This window comes from Tigriopus californicus, chromosome 9, assembly GCF_007210705.1.
Source record: "Tigriopus californicus strain San Diego chromosome 9, Tcal_SD_v2.1, whole genome shotgun sequence".
Lineage (NCBI taxonomy): Eukaryota > Metazoa > Arthropoda > Copepoda > Harpacticoida > Harpacticidae > Tigriopus > Tigriopus californicus.
The window spans coordinates 1,103,422-1,128,166 of record NC_081448.1 but is presented as its reverse complement, the minus strand read 5'-3'; the positions used below and the strand labels follow the sequence as shown (position 1 = coordinate 1,128,166).

The 24,745-nt window shown below is 40.0% G+C and overlaps 2 protein-coding genes across 4 annotated transcripts; both read left to right on the top strand.

Moving 5' to 3' along the window:
* Window positions 1-536: 536 nt before the first annotated feature.
* On the top strand, window positions 537-24,279 carry LOC131887431 (lactosylceramide 4-alpha-galactosyltransferase-like). Of its 3 annotated transcripts, none has more exons than XM_059236038.1 (5): window positions 537-1,090; window positions 16,188-16,413; window positions 17,770-18,896; window positions 20,977-21,214; window positions 23,402-24,279. In XM_059236038.1, the coding sequence occupies exons 3-5, from the start codon at window positions 18,427-18,429 to the stop codon at window positions 23,768-23,770; spliced, it is 1,077 nt and encodes a 358-aa protein (XP_059092021.1). In that variant the 5' UTR covers window positions 537-1,090; window positions 16,188-16,413; window positions 17,770-18,426; the 3' UTR covers window positions 23,771-24,279. The 3 variants fall into 3 exon arrangements, with proteins under 3 accessions (XP_059092021.1, XP_059092020.1, XP_059092022.1); XM_059236037.1 differs by having other exon boundaries at window positions 16,188-17,426; XM_059236039.1 differs by lacking the exon at window positions 16,188-16,413.
* On the top strand, window positions 1,097-5,484 carry LOC131887430 (uncharacterized). Its single transcript, XM_059236036.1, has 2 exons — window positions 1,097-4,761; window positions 5,197-5,484. The coding sequence occupies exon 1, from the start codon at window positions 1,200-1,202 to the stop codon at window positions 2,922-2,924; it is 1,725 nt and encodes a 574-aa protein (XP_059092019.1). The 5' UTR covers window positions 1,097-1,199; the 3' UTR covers window positions 2,925-4,761; window positions 5,197-5,484.
* Window positions 24,280-24,745: the final 466 nt, after the last annotated feature.

Here is a 24,745-nt window from a genome sequence, read left to right as displayed (position 1 = left end):
GCTTTTTAGCCCCAAAATGCCCCGGTTACATGTTTATTCAATTTCCCACAGAATTAATATCAATTTTCACTGTCGCAAAAATGAAAGATCATTTTTCCATTTCTTGCATGATTTCAAATTAACTTAAAACCTTGTACACCCATATCTAAAACCCTCAAAAAAGCAGATTTTTAGAAATTTATTTTAAAAGCATCCAAGGTACATTTACTTGAGTGGTCACTGAAACGTTCACAAATTTCAATGAAGCCTTAAAGAAGCTATTTTCAATCAGTTTCAACAAAGTCTTCAAGAAACGACAAAATCTATAACAATGTTTGTTGTATGTGTCGTCTTCAGAATTCAAGTGAATGCATAACTAAGTGTCCGCATGATGATTGTAAGACACATTTTCAAAGATTACACTTATATTGTGTTTTAAGTGATATTATATAACATTTTTAACTATTGTGAGACTATGCAAGAAAAGGAAAAACAATCTTTCATTTGTAGTGAAACGGCCGTTCCTGAAAAACTCGGGAAGCCAGTTCGCACGAATATTCTAGAAACAGCAAGACTAGAACATCAGAACGTTTTGAGGGATAAACAACGGAAACCGGTTATCATGGCGAAGTTCATGCGAAGCCCAGTGCAAAGATCCAGTTTGCAAAAATCCACCAATCAGCAAGCTGGAAGCATCATAATTCCGAGAATTATGGTCTTAATCCGACCATTGGCTTTCGTGGAAAGTGCATTGGCATAGATAGCCTGGCAGCTAGTAACATAGGCCCTCCCATTTTGAATATAAACCCCTACTCCTGTCCATACCATTAAGTTCTAGTTTAGACTTCATAGTGTTAAGTGCTCCACCTTGCTTGAAATAAAGTATACTCCGACAATCATCCTCACTCAGTGTTCTTAGTGCTTTAGTGCCTACCATAAGTTGGAAATTCCAAGTGTTTCCTGGGGTCGCCATTTGGTTTGTCTTAACAGCGGAATCAAGATCGAAATCCTTACAAAAATTGGGGCAGTCGATAGAATACTGACTCCATCACCACTTTCATCCAAAAAACACCCAAGACGAACCTCCATCCCGCAATGACACACAATATAGGTAGGTTCACACCATTATCTGAGATCGATCAATCAGTCGCAACTAGAAGGTAGTAAACTCAATCCCGATCCTCGCCCTACCACCCGACGCAACCTCATCCAACTCCAATATGGCTCATCCAGGGGTACAAGAACAAATCATTCAACAAATGAGAGAAATGGAAGGCCGCCTCAACGCCCTTCAAGAGCAAAACAGAAATCTCCTTCAAATGCAAGCCCAGAATTCAGGCTCACAGAACGATACCATGCGACTCAGCATGCCCACCTTGGCCAAGACCACGGATAGGGATTTCTATCGCTTCGAAGCCTCAGCCAGGGCAGTAGCAGCCGCCAATGGGTGGAGCGTAACCCAATTGGTCAGAGCAGTCACAGCCAACGTCCGCAAAGGAGCAATGGACCTCCTTATGTCTGTCGTCAGGGACCCCGCCGCATTTCGCACTATGGACGACTTTTGGGCACGAATTAGGCAACAATTCGTCTCACCAGCCCATCGACAAATCGCTCGCGCTGACTATGAGAGAAGACATCAGCATCCCAAAGAAGAGATCCGTAGTTTCCACAACGCGCTGTATCAGTTATGGGAGGATGGTCATCTTGAAGAAGATGAACCATGGAGATCAAACCCACAACTATCCGAGCCATATCCAGGAGCCCGCACCGACCCACCAGGGTTCAGATCAGTTAAGCTGATTAACCACTTTCTCGCTGGTTTGTTAGACGACAAAATTCGCATGAAAATTAAGGACACTATAAGCATGGGAGTTAACATTACCACGTACCCCGAAGCCCTTACCCGAGCGTTGGAATTTTATGCTAACAAGGAAAGAACCCGGACCGAGAGGAGAAGACTTCACGCTGATCATGGATCCCACATCCAGCACAGAAAGCCAGAGTATTTCAAGCCACAGGAACGCACAGAGTCAACGGACATAAGATCCATCCAGACACACATATCCTCCACTCGCAAATGGTGCCGGTTACACCAGACGAACAGCCACGATGACAAGGAATGTATCGTGCAGCAGAGGAGAGCCACGCAGCCTAGAGATAAGTTAACGCCGACGCCACAACTCCGCCAGAAGCTGGACACAGTCAAATATGGCAACACTTGCAAACGGTGCAACGGCAAGGGACATTGGGCCCGACAATGCGCATCCAAGCCCTCATCCCGGGACGACAACCTGAAGAGTCATCATCACATGACTGCTAGGAGTCATACACACTTTCACATACACATTTTCATACACCCTTTCGACTCCCTGGACCTGGAGGCCTTTTACAAGCTCCCTTACCTCACGGACATCAAGCAGGGCAAGCTACGGATAGTGGTCCCAGTACCCGCCCACAACATAAAGGAGACGTTCTCTCTATACCGGCACCTGGCCATGCCCATCTTCACCAAACAAGGCCAGGAAAGTGTAGTACGGAACCCAAAGGACTACCTTATCCTCAACAAAGAGAGTACCCTCCACCAAGAGCTGAATCAGGCCGACCTGAGCACCTGTCTCAAAGTGCGACTACTCTATCTGTGCCCTCAGATACGAGTGGTGGTAAAGACAGCCACCACCAGTTGCCTTTTCGCCCTATTCCAAGGCCAGGCTACCAACATCCGAGAGAAATGCCCACCCGCTATTCCACCACCAAACAGCGGAATGGAGTTTCACCAAGTAGGACCTGAAACATTTCTGGTCTTAATTCGCCAAGTTGAAAAAGTCCAAATTACCTGCCGCAACAGAACTACAATAAAGAGAGAATATTTGCCGGGAACCACAACCCTAACACTTCCTAATGGCTGCCAATTCAACACGGCAGATCTTTATGTCTCAGCCACTTGAACTGGCTGGATAGGCCAAGAAGTAGTAATTATCCCACCTATAGATCTACTTGCCCTTGCTGCAAGACTAGAATATGAGAACGTTTTGACGGATAAACATCGGAAACCGGTCATCATGGCGAAGTTCATGCAAAGCCCAGTGCAAAGATCCAGTTTGCAAAAGTCCACCAATCAGCAAGCTGGAAGCATCATAATTCCGAGAATTATGGTCTTAATCCGACCATTGGCTTTTGTGGAAAGTGCATTGGCAGAGATAGCCTGGCAGTTAGTAACATAGGCCCTCCCATTTTGAATATAAACCCCTACTCCTGTCCATAGCATTAAGTTCTAGTTTAGACTTCATAGTGTTAAGTGCTCCACCTTGCTTGAAATAAAGTATACTCCGACAATCATCCTCATTCAGTGTTTTTAGTGCTTTAGTGCCTACCATAAGTTGGAAATTCCAAGTGTTTCCTGGGGTCGCCATTTGGTTTGTCTTAACAGCGGAATCAAGATCGAAATCCTTACAAAAATTGGGGCAGTCGATAGGATACTGACTCCATCACCACTTCTAGAAACAGCAAGACTAGAACATCAGAACGTTTTGAGGGATAAACAACGGAAACCGGTTATGATGGCGAAGTTCATGCGAAGCCAAGTGCAAAGATCCAGTTTGCAAAAATCCACCAATCAGCAAGCTGGAAGCATCATAATTCCGAGAATTATGGTCTTAATCCGACCATTGGCTTTTGTGGAAAGTGCATTGGCAGAGATAGCCTGGCAGTTAGTAACATAGGCCCTCCCATTTTGAATATAAACCCCTACTCCTGTCCATAGCATTAAGTTCTAGTTTAGACTTCATAGTGTTAAGTGCTCCACCTTGCTTGAAATAAAGTATACTCTTACTATCATGCTCACTCAGCGTTCTTAGTGCTTTAGTGCCTAACATAAGTTATAAATTCCAAGTGTTTCCTAGGGGTCGCCATTTGGTTTGTCTTAACAGCGGAGTCAAGATCCAAATCATTACACATTTTTGCGATAGAGAAAATCGATATCAATTATTTGGGAAATTGAATTAACATATAACCGGGGCATTTTGGGGTTAAAAACGATGAAATTTGGACCACTAAATCCGATGTATCCAAGTAGCGGTGAAATAGCTGATATCATAATTCATATTCAAGAGCTAACTAAATGTGCTCCCAACTTACATTGGGTAGTTTTTTTTTAAATTTTAGTATTCATAATGTTTGTAGGTATGTAAGTTTTTTATGTGGGCTAGAATTTCATAAAGCAATAAAGTCAAAATTGTTCCCCATAGTTTTCTGAGGGAAAAAAATGCCAAGATGTGCTTGGGAATTTCCATCAAAACTTTCAAGGGTAATTTTACCACTGTGGGGTGTTTCTACAACTTTCTTGATATATTGTTTTGGAGAGTCTGTCTATCTTTCCCTTTCTTAGACATTAGAACTTTTATTAAAATCGGCCATGAAATGCCTTACTTGTCGCAACCATTTTACTTGGAATCAAATAGTAAATGATCTTAAAAGTCTAAAATTGACCTTTTCCAACAACAATCTGAATCTTTGATAGGATAAAAAAATCCTTGTGCTCTTTGAACCTGAGAAAATATTATTAAAAGCCTTGGAGATAATTGAAATTAGAATTTATGAATTGCGCAGTGGTGCTTTTTATATTTTTCAGATTCTACTCCTTATGACTGTTCTTCTTTGAAAGGCCATAAAATCATATGGATTTTTTTGCCGCACCAGATTACAAGGCAAATCTAGTAGTTCTGCATGATGATTTTGACGTTGGGAAATCACGATTAACTTCTCTCAACATCGTCAATGACAAATGTAAGAAGACTCCTATTGACAACACGTGGATTGTGACAAACCAGGAAAGCCGATTTATGAGATCTTGGCCAACTGTATTAGCTTTCAAGAACGGAATTTCGTAATTCAAACAACTGGCCTTTTCTGGATAGTTAAACCTTTTTAGTGGTCTCGAAAAGCATATTTGCCTCACAATTCGTTTTGATTAACTTTCTGTAATGTTCTTTTGGAGGGATGTTACCTCGCCAAGAGTTGGATGGTAATTGACTTGTTTCTTTCGACAGTCCGTTTCTCAGTAACTCATCCCACATACAGATCACTGCGATTATCGAGAGAAAATTTTAGGTCCAGAAAAATTCAGATCATTGATATATTTTTGCTCCACCTATTGATTGCAGTCCTCGGAACTTGATATCTTCAAAGAAATGTAGTAGATCTAATTATGCTTTATTTTAGACACATCGTGGAATTCAAGGTTTCTGTATCTCGTTACTTTGACCAAGACCTCAAATGGATGAATGCTCTTCACGAGGAAAATTTGCCATTTCCCGCCAATTGTGATCCAATTTTGCATCGCTCTTATTCAATTCGACATTGGCCAGATACGTTCAATTTACCGTCCTGAAAATAGACGGAGTTGGTGGGACCGTGTTTTATTTCAGATTGTACTAATACATTACCTTTTTCAAGATCTTGTGAACAACGCATAATCTAGAATAAAAAATCAGCGTCACACCTTTTGAACTTTCTGAACTTTGACACTTATTCATTGACTGAGTTGACTCGTAGGAGCATTATGTTATTATCGAGTGAATTTCAATGATATTCATTGCCCCGCTTCAAAAGCTTAGTATTACTGCTAGACTCTCTTCTTATGCTAACGACACAAAAATAGTTTCTGGTATGAATGGCCAAGATTTCAGTAGCCTGTCAATGGACTTGTATAGAAATCGATGATTCCAGTACTTGGGTGGCATTCCGACAAAGTTTGAACATTACTACCTTTATCCAATTCATTCGTCAAATGTAGTTTATCTCGACTTTGCCAAGGCACTTGACAAGGTAGATCAAGGCCTTTTAGTTAACAGGCACCACGAGATTGAGATCCATGGCAAGGTTCCCAATTGGTCAAGAAGTTTCATTTATGGTAGGAAGCAATTGGTTAAGGTTGTGGGATCCCTTAGTGACATACATGATGTCAAGTCGGGTGTTCCTCAGGGCTCCATTTTGGGTTCTCTCCTTTTCATCATCTTCATTGCTCCAATTAAAAAAAAAGAGGACATCCAATAACCAGGGGTAGTAACATGGAAAAAGTGAAGTATGTGTTTGCTCGAACTCGCATTCGCTACCACTCCTTCTTTCTGCGATCAGCTGGACGGTGGAACGAGTTGCCCTTGGATAAGCGGAAAGCTCAAACCGTGAACGCTTTCAAGGAGAGCGTTGTTCAATATGCGTTTAGTGACAGCAAAAGTTAAAAACCAAGTCTGTTTCTTCACTAGGGCTCGCTTCCCCTTTTTTCTCCTCTTTTTCATTGCGGTGCCTTTTCTCTTCGTTTTCGTTCGGCTTTTTTCCCATTACTCTATTTCATCTTATTTGATGCTTGAGTGGGCATGCAATAAACAATTCAGAAGTCCACTTATTCGCGACATATCATTTTGGGAGCTATTAACTTCCCGAAGACTGTGGTCCAATGGCATTCTAGTCCCCTCGGCTATGTACCAATGCCAAAGTCCTCCTCCTCTAAATGTTACCAGAGGTTTGAAGAACTCATGTTCGAAGGCAACCTGTCCCAACATGTCAGCTCAGCAACACGGGCAGACAATATTCTGGACTTAGTTCTATCCAGCGATCTTGATTTGATTTCAAATATTCAAGTGACCCTAAGCAATCAGTCCGATCATAATGAACTGGATTTTTTTACGACAATGAAGGGGCAAAAAAGGCTACAGCTCGAGAAAAAGTCGCAAAGACTGGGTTATCTAAGTACTGGTTTCAGGACGAGAACTAGCCACTGATAAATTCAAATTTAGCAGTTCTAGACCTGGCTTCCAAAATGGGCCAAGAGCCTAATATTGTCGATGCTATGAATCTGATGAATCTTTCATTTCAAGAAGTATGTGCCCAAATAAACGTGCCTCTTTTGTCAATCAAAGATCATCAAGCGATTGTACCAAAAGAGAGACAAAAGCTTTTAAAGAAACGAGCGTCTTTGGCGAAAAGATTGAAATCTTTGGGTGATCACTCTTCCAAACACAAGTTGTACGGGATATTAAACTCAGACCTAAAGCTTTTTATTAACGCAGTTATGCCAGCTCCGTACAAAAAGCTAACTTCCCCGTAGGACTCCTTATACTTCCCAATGAAGAAGAAGTGTCCAACCTGATCGTTCTAGCCAATATTCTGGGCGATCAATTTGGGTCTGTCTTTTCAACCCCTTCTCGGCAATTAGCAGACGTTTCCTATTTCAACGCTGATAGTGATTCCTCCATATAGAACATCAACGTAGACAAACATAATGTTCTGGAGGCAATTAGTTCACTGAAATTCTCAAGCATTCCAGGACCTGATGGTGTGACGGCCCAGTTCCTAAAACGAACTGCACAAGTCATCGCTCCAATATTTTCATATTTGATGAATCAATTTGTAGCGGAGGGACGAGTTCCAAACCAACTAAATAAAGCCCATATGGTCTCCATCTATAAAGGTGATACCGGTATATGAGGTAGGAGTCAACCCAGACCTATTTCATTAAACACCAACATAGCTAAGGTCATGGAAAGCTCGTCAAAGCAAAATTTCTTAAATAATTCTTAAATACTTGACATAAAAGGTAGCATTCCTGCCCAACAACATGGGTTTCGTACTCATTTTAGCACTGTGACACAATTAATTCAACACTTTGACGATGTAATTGAGGGCCTGTGTAGATGTTGTTTACTTGGACTTTGCTAAAGCTTTTGACTAAGTAGATCACATTTTATTGCTAAATTGTCAAAATGAAAATGGTTTCGTTTTTTATTAACGGTCCAAGACCAACCTTTTGTTCAAGGGTGTCCTAGAGCGGCAAACTCTAACGCTTTGCATGACCAAATATTTTAGAAAAACTGACATTACATGACTAACAGGGGATTTTATTCCCTTGTATCGGACAAGAATACGAGAAGTAGCAAGGAAAAAAAATACCCGCTCAACTTGTCCAGCCTCGCCAATCTCAACAGACTCGTCTTGTAGATCAATAATCGGTATCCTAGACTTTGTAGAGTTGAAACTGTTGCACTAGAGAAGTGCAACATTGGTCATTATATTGCACATAAAAAAGCGTGGCACACAAGGCGAACACAAAGCGCACTCAAATTCAGAAAATGTTCAGTTCATAAAAGATACCATATCAATGATTATCCAATCCCAAATTAAAGCACGCCATGTTTTGAGTAAAGAAAATTTCAGGATAGATAAGAGCCGTTGGTTCATTTTCAATGCCGAATCAGATTGTGATTTTGCTCTTTTTCAGGTTGGAGGAGTGCCTGAATTAAGTTGACCAAAGAAATACTACATCTTCTCTTTGTCTTTTAAATTGGGCGCCATGTTGGGCAACGAGTAGAGCAAGCAGAGCATCAGAAAAAAAGACTTTTGACAGGTCTTTCTTTAAGTTTTCAAAATCTTTAACAATATTCTATAAAAGAGTGAGTTTGAAGTGAGTCAAGGTACATTCTTTGCTGTTTTCGTGAAGAAACTCACTCATTTACCAATAAAACGCGAATCCTCCGTTAGGAACTTTGTCCAACAGACAAATACAAGCAAAAAGGAGCTCAGTATTTCTAGGGTCGAATTGTCCCATGGGTTATCCATGGGTTGAGCCGATTTGTCCTAAGTCGAGAAGTTGGTTGCGTCGAGTTTTCTTCGGAGTGGAATTGCCGTGAAAGCGTGTTCGGATCTTTTCTAGGTACTTCGAACTGGAGCTGTGCATCGATTCCGACAGAGGCTCTGAATTAGAGCTGACAATTGGATCCGACTTTTTGGATCGGATTGACCATCATATTTCGGATTAGGATTAGGATTGAGAAAAAAAAATCGGATTCGGTTAGATTGAACACTTCGCTCGGATTCGAATTTGGATTGGGGAATAGAAAAAGTCAGTTCGGATCCGATCCAAGTCCAACATTGCAAGATAAACTAAGTGAATGTAAATTTGTTTTGAGAATGGTTTCTTTCACACCTCTCAAAATGTGAGGGAAATCAAAGAACATCAAAGTTAAAATCTGTGAATGGACCCACTATCTTAAAAGATATCGCAATTGTGTGGCAATCCCACGCAAATGAAGACACCCTAAATTTCAGAAAATAAGAAAAGGATCAAAGTATTTGCAGTCCATTCAATCAATATAAAAAAGAAAAATTAGAATATGTCGGCATATCAAGCCTGGTAATGAACAACTTTTGCACTATTTTCATAACAGAATTACATTCAAAAATGCTACAATTGAAGCATATGACATAACAACAAGCTTTGCTATTCTATTATTGTTACAAAAAAATGATATTATTGCAACAGTAAGATTACATTTTAACTAAGGCAACTCTACTCCATCTTATCATTTTAAAACGCTTAAATGGCAATAAAATACATATCGATAGAGTTAAATAAGGCCTTTTGAAGTTAATATGGTGAACAAATCAGATTTGGATCAGATTCCACAAAATATTTCGGATTATAGTTGGATTGAGCAAATATTTCTCGGATTCGTTAAGTAATAACAGAGTATGACAGAATAATGATCGAGTATGACGCCACACTACCCAACCCTATATTAAAGGACAGCGAATTCAAGTTCAAAAGTGGACAATGTAATATTTTTACTTGTTGGAAGTCGATCAGGATATTCAAATATATCCCGCTAGCTATATATAGTATCTCCTATCACACTTTACGGATAGATTCGTGGAGAGGTGGTGTAAAATTGGATAATTTAGTCATGATCAATAGAGGGAACTCTTTTTAGAAAAGTTTCAAGCCATTGTGCCAACGATAACCCTCACAGGTTGGTTCTGAATAACCTGGAGTACATCAAAAACGTCCGCGTGAGTGAGAGCATTCAAGGCCAGCTCATGAGACAAGGAGAAACTCTGTCCAACGATGGCAAGTTTGCTCCAAAACTCCTAAAAGCCGATGTCAGAATCGGCCTGGAGTTCTAGAACGAACTCTTTGAGGCTGGACACAAACAGGCCTTCGAAGCAGGCAAAATCTATTGGGATCGTCAGATCAATGGAGTGGTTTTGGCATCATCAGCGAATGACGAGATAGAATAATGTTTGGGAACGTGTTGGAAAGTAGCTATAAGAATGATATATAAATATGATTGGATTGTTCATTTGGTTGGTGTCATAGATTAGGTTCAAGTGAGTTTATACTCAGGTCAAGGAATCGAGCTAGGAAAAAACAACGAAATATGAGCTACGTACACAAGTGTTCCTCTGCATTACATTTGCACCAATATACTAATTGTACACAATCTCCAAAAGGTTATCTAAGAGGGACACAAAACAGACAACACGAGTTCCAAAAATGTTGAAAAATGAGCATGAATATTAAATTTGAGGTTATTGAAAGGTTGTTAGGACCGAAGTCATCGCGACCGTTGTGACAATCTTATCAATAACTGATGAGATTTGCAATTATGCGTTTGTTCATAAAAAGAAAAATGAATGGTTTTTCTGCTCTCTCTCCATATCACTAAATAACTTATCTTCAACTACGGCACCTTAATTACGAAGATAAAAAGGCTGAATAATTTGACATACTTGGGGAGACTTGAAGCTACTTGAATGTAGTCAAGCTCTCCAAAGAAGTCAAAATCTTGATTCTTCGAATAGTTCCTCGGGCCTTGTAGTCCCGACGATGTCATTTTTAATTCCAGTGCTTAACTTCCTAGCCAATTGTTATCTATTTGAATTAAGCACATTAAATAAAATGTAGCCATGATTATGAATATTAGGGCATAATGTGAAAGTCCAGCCGTCGGCAACGTTTCTTCGGCAGAATTCAATGATTATAAGCGACCACAACAAGATTTTTCATTTTTCAATCATTTAGTAACTTCCAAACTGGAAAGATGAGAAATTCAACTTCAAGGGTGTCCTTAGCCATGATCAGGATGTCATTTCTCTGGTTCCACAAGGCTCAATATTGGGACCATTGATACTTTTTTCATTCAATGCTGTTTTCAAAATGTTGTTAAATCAAAACAAAAAAGAGCTCTAGGAAGTATTGGGGCGAAGAAGTTGGGGCTAATTTCTAATTTTCCAAGGTTTTTTAGACATCATTGCAACTTTTTCAACTTTCAAGATTTTTTGTTTCAACTTTTCGACCTTTTCTTCATTTTTTGAACACTTTAATCGTTTGGGTCCTAATCTTTTTCGTCTTGGGGCCTTTTGATTCACTTACTTGTACCGTGGTAAGATTGAGATATTTGAGGCATTTGCCAAATACAAAGAATTCTACTTTATTTTGCAAGATTTAGGAGTTATTTTTTGTAAAATGCAGGAAAAAGGAAGAGACAGTGAAATTTATCAGGCTCGGAAAAAAAATCTTGTTTAGGGCCAAATAATCACAAAAATCTTTCCTTGAAAGCACTAAGTAATGTTTTTTGTTCACAGGAATATTTTTTCCAACCCAATGTTGTAAGCCTACTTAAAAGCAAAAATGACATAAAAAGACAACATGAAACTAATTTTGCCGAAGTGAGAAGCATTTACCATCAGATTCAATACATTACATTAGTTCTAAATCTTTGGAGTAAAAAGCCCTCAAAGTGATCTCCATACTTGGAACCCCAAATTAATGCCCTAAACCATGCAGGTCTCTGGATCAAATTTGGTTCCTCTGGGTACTCTAATTGTAGTGAATGTCAAGGGGTTTAGTGCAAGAGGCCGATCCCATCGAAATGACCCTCATTTTAAGGACTATTCATAAATTCTCGATGGAATTAAGGTCAGATGAATCACCAGGCCACACCTGTTTCCCCCAGAAGTGATGAGCTGTCGTTTCCAAACAGTTTTTGTTTGTTTTTGACTGTTTGAGGTGGAGCACCATCTTGCATAAAAATACTTTGGACGTATTGAGTGGGTTTAATTTCCTCTATGAGGGTCGAAATGGGCGTTGTGGATGACTTCTTCCTTCATGGCAAGGAGGACTATTTTAGACAAAATCTCATCCTGGTAGTGCTGACAATTTGCTTTGGTGATTTAAGGAATGGAATGCATATCATTGCCAGTCATTGTCCACCCCATGATCTTTCAAAGGTGCTTAACCACTGGAGAAGACGAGACGTTTCCCGTATTTTGCCCAAGGGTCAAAGCCCAAATCTAGTCGGTTGCACATTGAGTTTGGAGGAGGGAAAGGGCCCCTCTCTGACCACATTATTCAGTTCCAATCTTCTGGAGTCCAGGATTTTTTGTCTTGGAGGTTAATGTGACCTTTTTCATTGTTTTAATAAGGAGCGACTTTGTTTGATGCCTATTGGCATGGGCGGGTGCCCAAGTGATGTTTCAAATGAACCCTGGGCTCCCTGTCCACCAATAATCCCTTATGGTTAATCTAGGTGACAGTTTTTGGTGGCTTTGTAACCTCCTTCCCAAGTTTAGGTTTAGCATATGCTTGATTACTCCTGTCACAACCTTGGCACGGCCGGATTGAGGTTTGCCTTGGAGGCTTTTATCAGCCCAGTGGCGAGCCCGCCAAAGCTTAACAACTCGTAATGAGATATCCGAGGTCTTAGAAGTAGCAAATTGAGCCATTCCAGCCTCAATCATATCAACCAAACGTCCTCTGAGGGCACCTTTGGTATCAGGCGGTATTTCATTTTTCCAGAGAATGATGATCTTCGGCAATTTTGCACCTTGGCCGAAACAGCAACTGTACCTTTTTGTTCATTAGAATTTCCCTCTTCATGGTTGAATATTACTAGCACGTGCTGCTTTGTTACTCAAAATCTACTTTACTCTCAGAAGCAGTGCATGTGAAGCGAGAAATATAAAATGCCGCTAGACTTTGATAGTGCGAAAAGTTTCCGATTACATTGTAAGGGCCCTAAATGAATTATCTTTTCAACGTAGTACTGGCTCATTCATTTTTGGTTCTACTTAGCCTCAGTTTGAAGGGCTCATAGCTTTTGACACAAGCATTGGATTGAGCTCAAATTGAAGAAGGCTTTCATTGCAAATAAAACCCGACTTCAGGGGAAAAAAGTCCTGCAATTAGTCGGCGTAAAAGTTCCCAATTCCTCGTACCATCTTTTTCTATCCAGAGAGCCAGCAGAGCATTTATGAGCATTTTACGAGCACGTTCAAGCCCTCGAGAATCCAAGCCAGTTAAAGCAATTTGAATTTTTGGGTCGGAGAGGAATGTCAATCAAATACATTTTTGACCATGCAATGTTCCCGAATCAATGGCTTTTTGATTATAGTTCTTTGAATCAATTCAGATGAGAAAGCAGAGAACAACCACCAACTTGTACAGTACATCAGCTGATGTCACATGTAAACCATCATGTTTTTTAAACCATGGTTCATTGTCTCATTTTATGTCTCGAGTGTTTTGGGCGAAAAATTTTGCTTTGACCAATTTTGCTTCAAATTGAGGCCCAGACCATCAATTTCCCCTATTGGCCGAATGCGCTCTTGGCTTTCAACTGATTGGTGTGAAAGAACTCGAATATATGTGATCGTTCGATCCGAGAACTTGTACTCTCCAATTCAGCAATGTCCATGGGTCGAAAAGTGCCTCTGCTAATATCAAATGTAAGGCGAGTTTTTCTTGAAATTTTTGACACCGACCTTTTCATATTTCGTCAGGCTATACTTTTCAATCTCTCTGCTTTTTTGTTTTGACCATAAAGTAGGGCGAGTAAGTGAGCTAAGGTGCTAGTGACCAAATTTCTGGAACTTATAACATGGTAATTTTTACTTTAACTGTACATAATATTGTAAATTTGATTCCAGCAGAATTGAAATTAGCGGTTTTTTACTTTGGCCAAACTTCCATGCTCATAGAAAATCTATGTCCATACTGGATCTTCGTTGACTAGCTCTACCGCTTACCCCTCTCGTCTCACCATTGAGACGACTGCCACGTGGTTCAAAAGCCTTTTTGAATTCCAAGAATATCCAAGCAAATCTTGTTAACTAATAGCCATATGCGCAACAAATTTGAGCCAGACTTCAATAAATCAATCACGTCAAAATAACTACTTATGGTTTTTGTAAGGAAGAAGACCGTTGAGATGGATATGCGCATTTCTCTCAATACCTGATAAGCTTTTTTGACCACCGTGGTGAGACGGGTGAGACGAGACGAGAGGAGACGACCGTGTCCAAGAATCCAGCTCATGCTTAAACCATAGAAGAAGTAACATAGAAGAGTAAAAGTCGAGGTTTTTTGTGATTTTTTACTGCAGCTGAATCGGTAACCAGTGGACAGTGTAACTATAGCTGATGGATAGCAGCGCCTCTACAATCAGAAACTATACCCTAGTAACCGGTCAGCTGACATTCATTTCGGCTTTGAAAACTAGTCCGCCTGGCTAGCTCTTATCGCACTCTTTGGGAGTTACTTCCTCTATGCTTACACTAGAGTTTGTAGTTCGTAAATTTTAAAACGATAAATCAGCGCCACCTCTCGATAATGAAGTCACTCAGAGGGCCCTTGGCTGTTTTTTCATTATTAAGGGTATAATAGAGCCCCAGAGCTTCAGGTAAAGTAACATGGTGCTGCATTTTTATCTGTTACCAATTGTAGGAACCCAACTGTATTTACTTCGCTATTCATTGAGTTTACAAGATATTACAATCTTTTTCTTGCATTGTTCGTCATTAGGTAGGACAAGTATTCAAAAGGTGCACATGTCATGGTAAACAATTGGCTCTCTTCTGGAGCCTACTGTTTTGGTACCGAGGGTGGTTTTGCTGGGAAAATAATTTTGGGTCAGATCAAACCCATGACGGCAGATGTACCTCAACTGCAGGCTCTGGTTTTTGCAGCCTTCAAGTTGTCCAAACTTATTCAAAGTTTGGACTAGAGGAATTATCATTCTGACAAACATATTATTTTTGATAAAGACTATACAAAGATTCTTGACAAGCTTCTGGTCCAGATGTTGTTGGAGATTATCAAATGTCTCTTGACACTGTGTTCAGAATCAACCAGCGCGCTTCGCATCCATTAATAACGTTTAAGGGTTCAGGGTAAAGGGTGTTTTTCAAACTTTTCTGATAGACTGTGTGCAGAAAGTCTGCCTACTAGCTATCATGTTTTAAACACTAGAGCCTTCATCCAACTTGTCAATGAAAAGTTTGACCTGTCAAAACAATTTCATTTGGAATCAAACAGCCACTGGTCTTGAAATTCTAAAGTAAACTGTTACCGTGGTCTGTACCAAGAGTTTTCTTCGCTTAAGATCACCCTGCTACTCTTATAGAGGGAGACAAAAAAGCAAAAAATGAGTTTTGATTTGTGTTGCCATGATGAAGAATGCGAGCCCAAAAGGTGAAATAACTATAGCCAACATATTGTGAATGAAGTTGAGTGCTTAAAAATCTTGTCAGTCTTAAGGGATTGATCAGTGTGATCCAAGTTCCAGTGATTACACAGGCAGTTTTGAACAATAACCCGTAAAACAATAACTGGATTGCTGTGATGGTGATAAGCCGTGGTAAAGGTTTGTTTGATCCCAGGCTCTGGCATAATGTCCAAACCCTTGACAACGAAAGCAAGTTATTTTCGTCCCAATTCCGCTCGGTTTCTTATCCTTGGGTTCCCTGGGTGGGATAGTTTCCACTCCCTGATCCGCCTTGCTCTTTTCGCCTGGGTTCCTCCAAGGTCTCCTTGACACTTCTTCGTGCTGCAAAATCCTGAACCGACTCTCCGGCCTCATTTTCAACGCAAAATAGTCTAAAACCGCAGACTCCCAGAAAACTTCTCCCTCCGGTATCAGGGCCCTCTTGATTAGTTGAAAACTTCCTAGGATTGCCGTGTCCAAGTCATCAAGGGCTGTAGATTCCATCTCCAACAATCCGGGAAAAATGCGAGCTATGTGGTTGTCTGACCACTTGTTGGTATTTCCAGTTCTCTCCAAATACCCAATGTACCGTCCCATCGGCATTTACGCCCGTTTCGCATCGGGTTGCACTTGGAAGTCCGCCAGTTTGCAAAAACGATCCCACCGCCGCCACCATGTAACGATTACGGACTACTTGGATTTCACAGAAAATAAGCATGAGCAGATAAAGTCCGCGACAACTGATTTGAATATTAGAAACCTTGATTACAAAACATATCATTTGTAATTAGATCTTAAGAACTGTGCAGTAATGCTTCACTAATTTTTCAGATCTTACGCCTCAAGAATGGTCGTCTTTTAAAGGCCGTAAAAGCATGTGCATTTTTTTTGCAGCCCCTGACTACAAAGCAACTCCGGTAGTTCTGCATGATGATTTTGACTCCAGGTATTTATGAGTAAGTTCCGTAAACCTCGTCACTGGCAAATGTGAGAAAGATTATGTTGGCCACTCGTGAATTGTGACAAACCAGGAAAGCCGATTTACTTGGGATTTTGGCCAACAACATCAACTTTCAAGAATGGAATTTCGTAATTCCAACAACTGGCCTTTTTTGGATAGGTAAACCTTTTTATCAATTTCGAAAAGTGTATTTGTCTCATGTTTACTTTTAGTTCACCTTTATGGCCAATTTGCTATCTAAATCACGATAATGGAAGGGGTATAACAAGAAAAAGTTTAGAAATCTTCTTTTTTTCATTTCATCATTTGGTTTTATCAATTAGGATAAGTGCTTCGTCTCGTCTCTAGTCGCGATTAGTTTATTGTAATATTCAGGTTATCGCTTTTCACAGAAATATCAAGCCGGAACCGTTAATGTAAGGTCCAAATTGAACCGAGGTTCGGTGATTTTTGTGGGGTATATAAGTTTGAATAAGGGGGTATTACTGAGGAGGTGATTAGCAATGGCGTTGTTAGAGGTGAACAGAATACCAAAGTAACGATTTGAGAGTGTAACGAATATCGAATTTGTGGGGTCTCGAGGATCATCCTTTGCTAACCCGATCAGTCTCATGTTAGATCGAATGAAAAGAACCGTAAAAAATAGGTATTGAATAGTGCTGGGGCGATTCCGGCACAAGTCGGACTTGTACGAGTCCTTTGATTTCTTGACTGTTTCTTGGACTCGCCGAATCCGGACCCTTCAAAATTGATCGAGCCTGGTTTAAAACCGGTGATGAAAATTTTGCTTTAATTTTTATGTTTCGTTTATGAATTGACCACTCAGACACACGAGGTTTATAAAAGAGGTTTGGCTGAAAAAGGAGAAAAAACTGTGGTGAGGAGGTTACATTTCACCTATCTGGGTCGGGAACCCTTTTGAGGAGATCAGTTAATTGGTTGATAATGCCGTCAAAGGTCATGAGAAGGTTTGAAATATCATCCAGCTTTTGCAATTCCTCTCAAAGAAACAGCGAGGATGATGTCCGATTCGAGCAATGCAACATTAGGAAAGTGATGGACGCGTACTGGGTCCCCCCCCGATGGCCTGCCCTTGCCCCGGGAGCTTGAGGTGTATCGTACAAGATAATGTCTTCGCCTTGAAGGAAGCACCGTGTCAGCCAAGCTTCTATGTTAGTATAAATCACATGGTATCATGCTTATCAATTAAGATTTTGACACCCGTGTGAGCTCACAAACATGACTAAAAGTTTCCTTGTTCCACTCCATTTTCCGTGAGTCTTGATGGCAGGAAACTGAGGGTTTGGCAACGACCCATTCTTTATGTACCAAGAACGCACAGATCACGGCGATGATTGGGGCAAAATTGCAGATCCAGGAGCAGCATAAAAATTCAGTTTGATTTGTATTTTTTTGCCCAACCTACTAATTGAAGTCCTCTAAAGTTCAATTCTCAAATCATAACAAACTTGACGTATTACAAGAAACGTGATTATCTGATATGCTTTGTTTCAGACACATCGTGGAATTCAAGGTTTCTGTTTCACGTTACATTGACCAAGAAACCAATTGGATGGATGTTGTTTGCGTAGAAAATTTACCATTTCCCGCCAATTGTGAACCAATTTTGCACCGTTCTTTCAATTTGACAGTGGCCAGATATGTTCAATTTACAGCCCTTAAAATAGAGAAAGTCGGTGGGGCAGCATACTATTTCAGATTGTACTAACATATTGCCTTCCTCAAGATAATCTTGAATAAATCAAGAGGACATCGTTCGTTGTAAAGATAGCATTATTTTTGAAACTTTGGTCCTCATTCATTGACTGAGTGTCCTCTTTGGCGTGTCACTTCATTGCCAAGTGAATGTCAAAATGTACCTAAATATATGACCAATCATAAGTAAGGTATTGTTATTTTGAAAGAGTGTTCAAGATCGGCCTTAGATTCCGACTTTTGTGCCACCAAAGACAGTTGTTTACAATGAGCCTGTCTCTTGTCAAATTTGACGCGATTGAGTCAGTGAAAACGTATCCTGAGGCAAATCCCACGGAAGAAGGTATGTGAAATCAGGTGAATCTTTGTCAGCCATGCACCGAGTTAGTCAGCAAAAACTGAAAATACGTTGTTAAGCTGAGCATGTGTGGTTGTAAAGTCAAGAACAGCTGAGTCATGCTCTTGCACTTTATCTTCGTTCTAATAATCATTAGTTTCGCCACTGGGTTTGAAACAAGCAATAATGATCCAACTTTGTTGAGATCAAGTTGTCAACTAATAACCGACATCTCTCAATGTCCAAGTACCAGAATCATCGATTTGCCGGATCTCGAGGGCGAACTTCCCCTTGAGACCAAAGTGTTCTTCATTGAGAGCTCGGGACGGGATCATTTGCTTCATCGGCAAGCTTGTAGTGTGGAATCAGCATTGAGTGTTTCGAAAACCATTCGATCAGTTGTTACTTTGACGGCTCGGCAACTGAATTTGTCGCATAACGCGACCTGTCAACTTTATTCGCGATTTAATGAGCCCCGGCTAATCTTTCGACGTGTGGATCGAGCCAAAATCTTTAAAAACACGCCCATTCAACCCGTATTTGAAAGAGGTGATTTAGACCGAGGTCCCAATCAGATCGTTCAAAACAGGTGAATATTGACTGGATTGAAAGTATTTTCGTCAATTGCCTATGTTACAATGAGGGATGAATTTAGAGGTTTAGTGATTTCCATTTTTTTTCTTATTGCCGGCAATAAAAAAAGCGAATTGGGCCGTTTGGCCAGGTTGCGGCTGTTCGCACAAGTTTGGACCGAAACGAGTTTATTACATTTATTAGCAATACTATAGTCTCTATCATGGTTATTATGATTTAGAATCAATACAGAGACACCAAAGCATACAGGGTGCGCTGGCAAAAATGTCCGCTCTAATATATTGAGTTCCCTGCCTATAATATTTTTTAAATCTGCGCGAGCACTTCACAGCTGATTTTCTACAATAACACCGACAATTTCTATTATTTCAAACTTTTGTAAGTCAGAAAATGTCTGCGCAACAGGCTAAAAGGGAGCATGTTTGATTTGCTTGACGCGGAAATCGGCCAAAAGGTGGTCGTCACCAATATTGGATTGGAAGTGTGCACCATCTGCCGCCTCCAAAAGGCCAAAGACAGCTGCAAAGACACCACCAGGCACCCCAGAAGTGAGGGACACAACTGAAAGAGGGACAATAAGTTTTTTAAATAATCTTCAGGAGGGAATCAATTCAGACCCAACACCCAGTATGAGGAGGCAAGTCAAAGCCCTTACTGTGTCCAACAACACCATCAGGGTCGCTGTGAATGAGGATTTTGGTCTCAGATACTTCTTGAGAAGCCCAAGGCACCTCTTGACCACCGCTATGAAAGTGAAAAGACTGAATAGGTGCCAAAAAGTCATGTGTTATCTCAAGAGCAATGGGTCCAAGGTAAAGATCTTCTTGGATCAGAAAATCTTCACTGTGGATCAAGACTACAAACGTTCAAACAACCTGTTTCTTGCACAATCAACAGAGGAGGCTCAATGGGTCTTCTGGACAAAACATCCTGCCCAAGTGATGGTACTGGGCCTGCTCTACACCATTCTTCCATGGGTGAAGAAGGCATACCCCCAACGGAACTATGTCTGGCATCAAGATGGGGCACCATCCCACATGGCGAAGAAGAACCAGAACTTCTGCAAGTCCAAATTTTCGGATTTCTTGCTGAAGGAGTTCTGGCCCCAATTATCACCGGACTTGTATCTGATCTTGGTGAGAAGCTGACCAACGCCACTCCTCACCCAAATATTGACTCTCTGAAGGCCTCCATCATCAAGTTGTACACCATTGTCAAGGGCTGTGCCTCCTTCCGGCACCTCGTTGAGTCTGTTGTTGCTGCTGATGGCGGACATATTTAGTAAACCCCATGCATTACTCTTTTCACAACGGTGTTTTGTTGCTAAAAGCATTAAATATGTAATTAAATCAATATTTACAAAACAGGAAATTTTTGCCATTGCAGCCAGTACATTCCATGTAAGATATTCTTTTTTGCTTACTTGGCAATCTCTGTGTTTCTCGTACCATCATCTCGTTAAATCGACGGCTACGGAGCTTTTTGTTGGGTTGAGCCATGGAGTACGTCAGTAGTGGAGTGGAAAGCCCGGTCGAAGATCGAACGTCTTCTAGCGAGGTTTTGTAAAGCTATTCGTTACCTCCTGATCACACATTCCCGCTGAGAGAGTGCTCAATGAATTCGATCTTCATGTTCAAGCACTGGATGAGTAGGGAACGCAAACCTGAAATGCCTTCTAGCAAGATTTCAGAGAGCTTTCCACGCCACTACTGCCGTTCTCCATGGTTGAAAAGAGCTTTCTTTGCCCTTCGAGACAGCTCGAGAGGAAGTGAATCAGTTCCCTTGATTTAATGGCTTGATACTTGAAATGCAGAGATTAGACCTGCGAGTAAGCATTTAAATTTTTTTGAATGAGATGTATGCCTTGGTGTCTCTGTATTGATTCAAAATCATGATTACCGTGAAAGAAACCATGGTATTGCTAATAAATGTAATAAACTCTTTTTGGCCCAAACTCCGAAGAGCCGCAAACAGGCCAAAAAGCCCATGTCGCTTTTTTAACTGCCGGCAGTAAGAAAGAACTAAAATCAGTAAACCTCCAAATTCATTCCTCATTGTGACCCTACACCTTTCAGCGATGCCTTGAGATTGTTACTTATCAGAAAGTATGGCGGGTGGTATGCGGACCTTGATGTGGTTTTCATGCAAGACCCCAGCTCATGGCAGAATATTATCACTGGAGATCACCACAGAGTGGTTGGAGATGGGAGTGTCATTGGCGAAAATCTAAATAACGCCGTTTTCCACTTTGACAAAGGCCATCCATATCTAGAGCTCTGCCTAGAGCAATTTGCCATCAATTTTGACCCTATGGTAAGCAAGTTACCCAAATCTATCCACTTGCTGATAATGCAAATTGCAGTCCTATTCAGGCTGGCCAGGTAGCATTTTTCGATGCTATTTTTTAAAAAATTAGCATTATTTCAAGGCCGCTAGCATTGGAATTTTTTTTATTAACATTGGCCTGGTTTTTAGCAACAAAATAGCATTACGTGTATGGTCCAAGCATTGTGAAATCTTGTCTAGCATTTTAGCATTTTCCTAGCATTATTTCAATGAAAAAATGACCAAAAGGGAAGAAAGCAAAAAAAAATCTCACAAGGGAGATTTCACAATTTTCTCACTATTTGGCGGTGTTAACAATGATATTTCTTTGGATTCCGTTCCCATTCCATGAAGTTGATACGCTGTGGCCACAAAGTGATTTCCGCCCGTTGGAATGTTAAATTTACATAAAACAATCACAATGATTCATAGTAATTGCGTCTCAATTCAAAGGGAGTTTTGGCCAAATTTCTGTGTGTAACCAGACTTTTGGCACACAAAAAGATTTTGGGTTGGCTAACAAAATAAAGAATTTGATTGAAATGGTCAGTGCGTGTAAAAGGACAAAATTACCAATCCTTAAGTAAGTGTAAGGATCGGTTAATTTCACTGTAAAATGTTTTGATTACTTTCATTTTATTCTGAGAAGTATTCCCCCACATATTTGAGGTAAACCAAATCACAAGATTCAAAAGTAGCAAAAAAAATCAAAATAAAAGAGATAGACAACACTTGAGCTCTATGGATAAAGAAACTTACTGCAGGTTTTGCTTATGTCCGCTTGAAGTATGATGCACAATAAAAACCAATTTATCTTATTTTCATGACCTAATCTCGCCCAAGAAGAACATTTCTTGGTGATAATAACAATTATAATTGTGTGTAAAAACCCTTGCTCAAATCCTAAAGATACATTTTTGCTCCATTAAGCTTGTCACTGTTTGGTGTCCCCTTCGAAGTCTCAGGGTTCAAAATTAGGAGAATATCATAAACACAACTGCATCAATTTTAACTCTAAGGTTTTTCTTTAGATTTTTGTGTTTTTCAAATTTATTTTCTTTAAGTATAATTTTCAAAATATTGCCTGAACATACTCTGTCAAAGAGCGCCTAATATAATTAAATGGTGAATCGGAAATCTTTTATGACCACCATGAATAATACACTTTTCTTCAAAAAGTAGCATTGTTCTAGCATTTTCGAATTCCAATTAGCATTTCTTTAGCATCGATTTTGCATGAGCTAGCATTGCTGGCTGAAAATAACCTGGCCAGCTTGGTCCTATTAGCCAATCAGAAGAATTAACCAATATTAGCTTCATTGCAACTACAAATTATAGCCAAAAAAAGAGTCGGACAACATATACACTATCTGGGTTTAGTTGTATAAGAAGCATACTTTCTATTTTTGCATGTTTTAGATTTTTTTTTCGACAAATTTGAGAAATGGTATGTGAGAAGGGATAAAAATGTTCTTGTTTTATCAACAAATCTTTGTATAGTGTATATACAACAGATTTTATTCTACAGCTATTTTTACGCCATGACATGACCAAGAGTGGCAATAAAGATTGTTATAAAAAAAATTAGCGCAAATAAGACAAGACTTCTCATTTTTTTGCATATTTTGACTTGCGTTGACGAAGAATTTAGTATTTTCAGGGGAGTTTTGAAAGCAAATGCAGGTTGTTTATCGCATGAACCCCTGGAATATGGACAGGACAGTTATAGTTTGGAAATTCTTGTGAACACAGAGTGTTTTCTTTAATTTAGATGAAGCACAGTACATACACACAATTGAAAAGAGTAATTGAACTAGCCTATTGTCCTTTATAAATTACCAGAATTCACATTCTAACTCATTCATTTTGCGTAGGTCAATGTTCAGATCTATAAAATGGCATAACTTTTCACTTAGTCGTTCAAATGAGCTGAAAATAGACATACATCATGCCCTAAGTTTCCAAACAATGGAAAAGTGCGGAAACTGAGGGATACATCTATTTCCCCATATCTACTTTTTAATACATGGATCGCGATGATGGGAAAACCTAAAGTGATAATAGTAAAGCTTGGGTTTATCTGAAAAATCCTGTAATATGTTTGCATTTATTGTTCATACCCGTATAAAACGACCACATTTGCACTAAGATGATACCAAAGACGGATATTTGCAGGTTCGGCTGAGTGGGGGACCATATACGATGTCAAAAGCCTTGAAAAAGATTTGTGGAATGGAAGAGAACTCCATCATTAACTTGAATACCTTCACGCGAGATCGATGCAGGGGAGTGGGTGTGGTCAAACAACATCTTCTGTATCCTTTGGGTTGGTTTGAAATAGATGTTTTCACTTCGGAGCGTAAAAGTCGATCTCAATGGGCAGCAAAATACAATTCTAGCATCACAATTCACCTCTTCAATTCCATTGCCGGGAGTGACAAAGTCGTGCTCAAACCCAAATTCTACGGCAATGATGTACCCGCTTATCTTTATTTAGCAGAGCGATTTTGCCCTTTGTGCTATAATTCAGTGAAGCGTTTTTAGGACAAGTGAATAGTCATATGTAACATAAAATCACATACTTGCCTTATTATTAAAGAAGTGTAATAAATTGTTAACTTATCCAGTTTTGACTGCTACCCTTGAGAAGTGGAGAGAAAATGACTAATTCAATTTGTCGGCATGCTGAAGCGAACAATATTCTGATACTAAGCCATGATTTGAGTGCAGTGACAGAGCAGCACCAAAACCGGTCATTTTTTAAGCCTTGTCTAAATTCTCCCGCCACAAAATGCCCAAAATCAGGTTGACAGCTGATGTTTTTCCTTGAATTCACTATACTTCACATGCCTGATTAGATTTGCTTACTGGGAAGCTTGAAAGCTTGAATTTTATTGACTATCAACGTTTTGCATGAAAACATTGTAACTTTATAGTTTATATACTGATGCAAAATTGAATTATATTTTTTCCTTAGATCACGTAGATCAAAGGGACCAATTTAACCAGGTTGGACTTTTCGGGAATGTTGGTCTTTAGGATTCTGAAGTATCATCCAACATTCCCTTGAGATCAAAACCAATACAGGTCGTACGGTGGTCGAGATTTTGGACATAATTCAAGAGCACCTTTGCAGTCTCCGGAATATTCACCTCGATATGCGAGACCTTTTTGGCTTTGAGACAGAAGGAGGGTCAGCATTATTCATCTTTCTTTAACTCCCTTCGAGAATTGGCAGATTATACTGACGCAATCAAGATCACTGAGGATCGTCTTCTTATTGCAATCTTGTTACAGGGGATGAGGAATGACTCCGATAAGGCCAAGGTTATGGCACGCATTCCTTCAATATTCAATGAAGCCTGCAAGTTCATACTTGAACTTAAGACTGCTAGACGGGGTACACGCGATTTCAGTCATCAGTCTTCATCTTCAACCCTGGAGGTTCTTGATCAAGTTGTCCATGTGACCAAGTCTAAATACTAGAAGAATGGAGGGAAGTCGAGAAAGATGACTTTT

What these genes read in the sequence shown, in the direction of transcription:
- LOC131887430 (XM_059236036.1), top strand. Translation starts at nt 1,200, where the DNA reads ATGGCTCATCCAGGGGTACAAGAACAAATCATTCAACAAATGAGAGAA.
- LOC131887431 (XM_059236039.1), top strand. Translation starts at nt 18,427, where the DNA reads ATGCTCTTGCACTTTATCTTCGTTCTAATAATCATTAGTTTCGCCACT. An exon ending in AATCAGATCGTTCAAAACAG is followed by an intron (nt 18,897 to 20,976) that starts GTGAATATTGAC and finishes TACACCTTTCAG; the next exon opens with CGATGCCTTGAGATTGTTAC. An exon ending in CCATCAATTTTGACCCTATG is followed by an intron (nt 21,215 to 23,401) that starts GTAAGCAAGTTA and finishes GGATATTTGCAG; the next exon opens with GTTCGGCTGAGTGGGGGACC.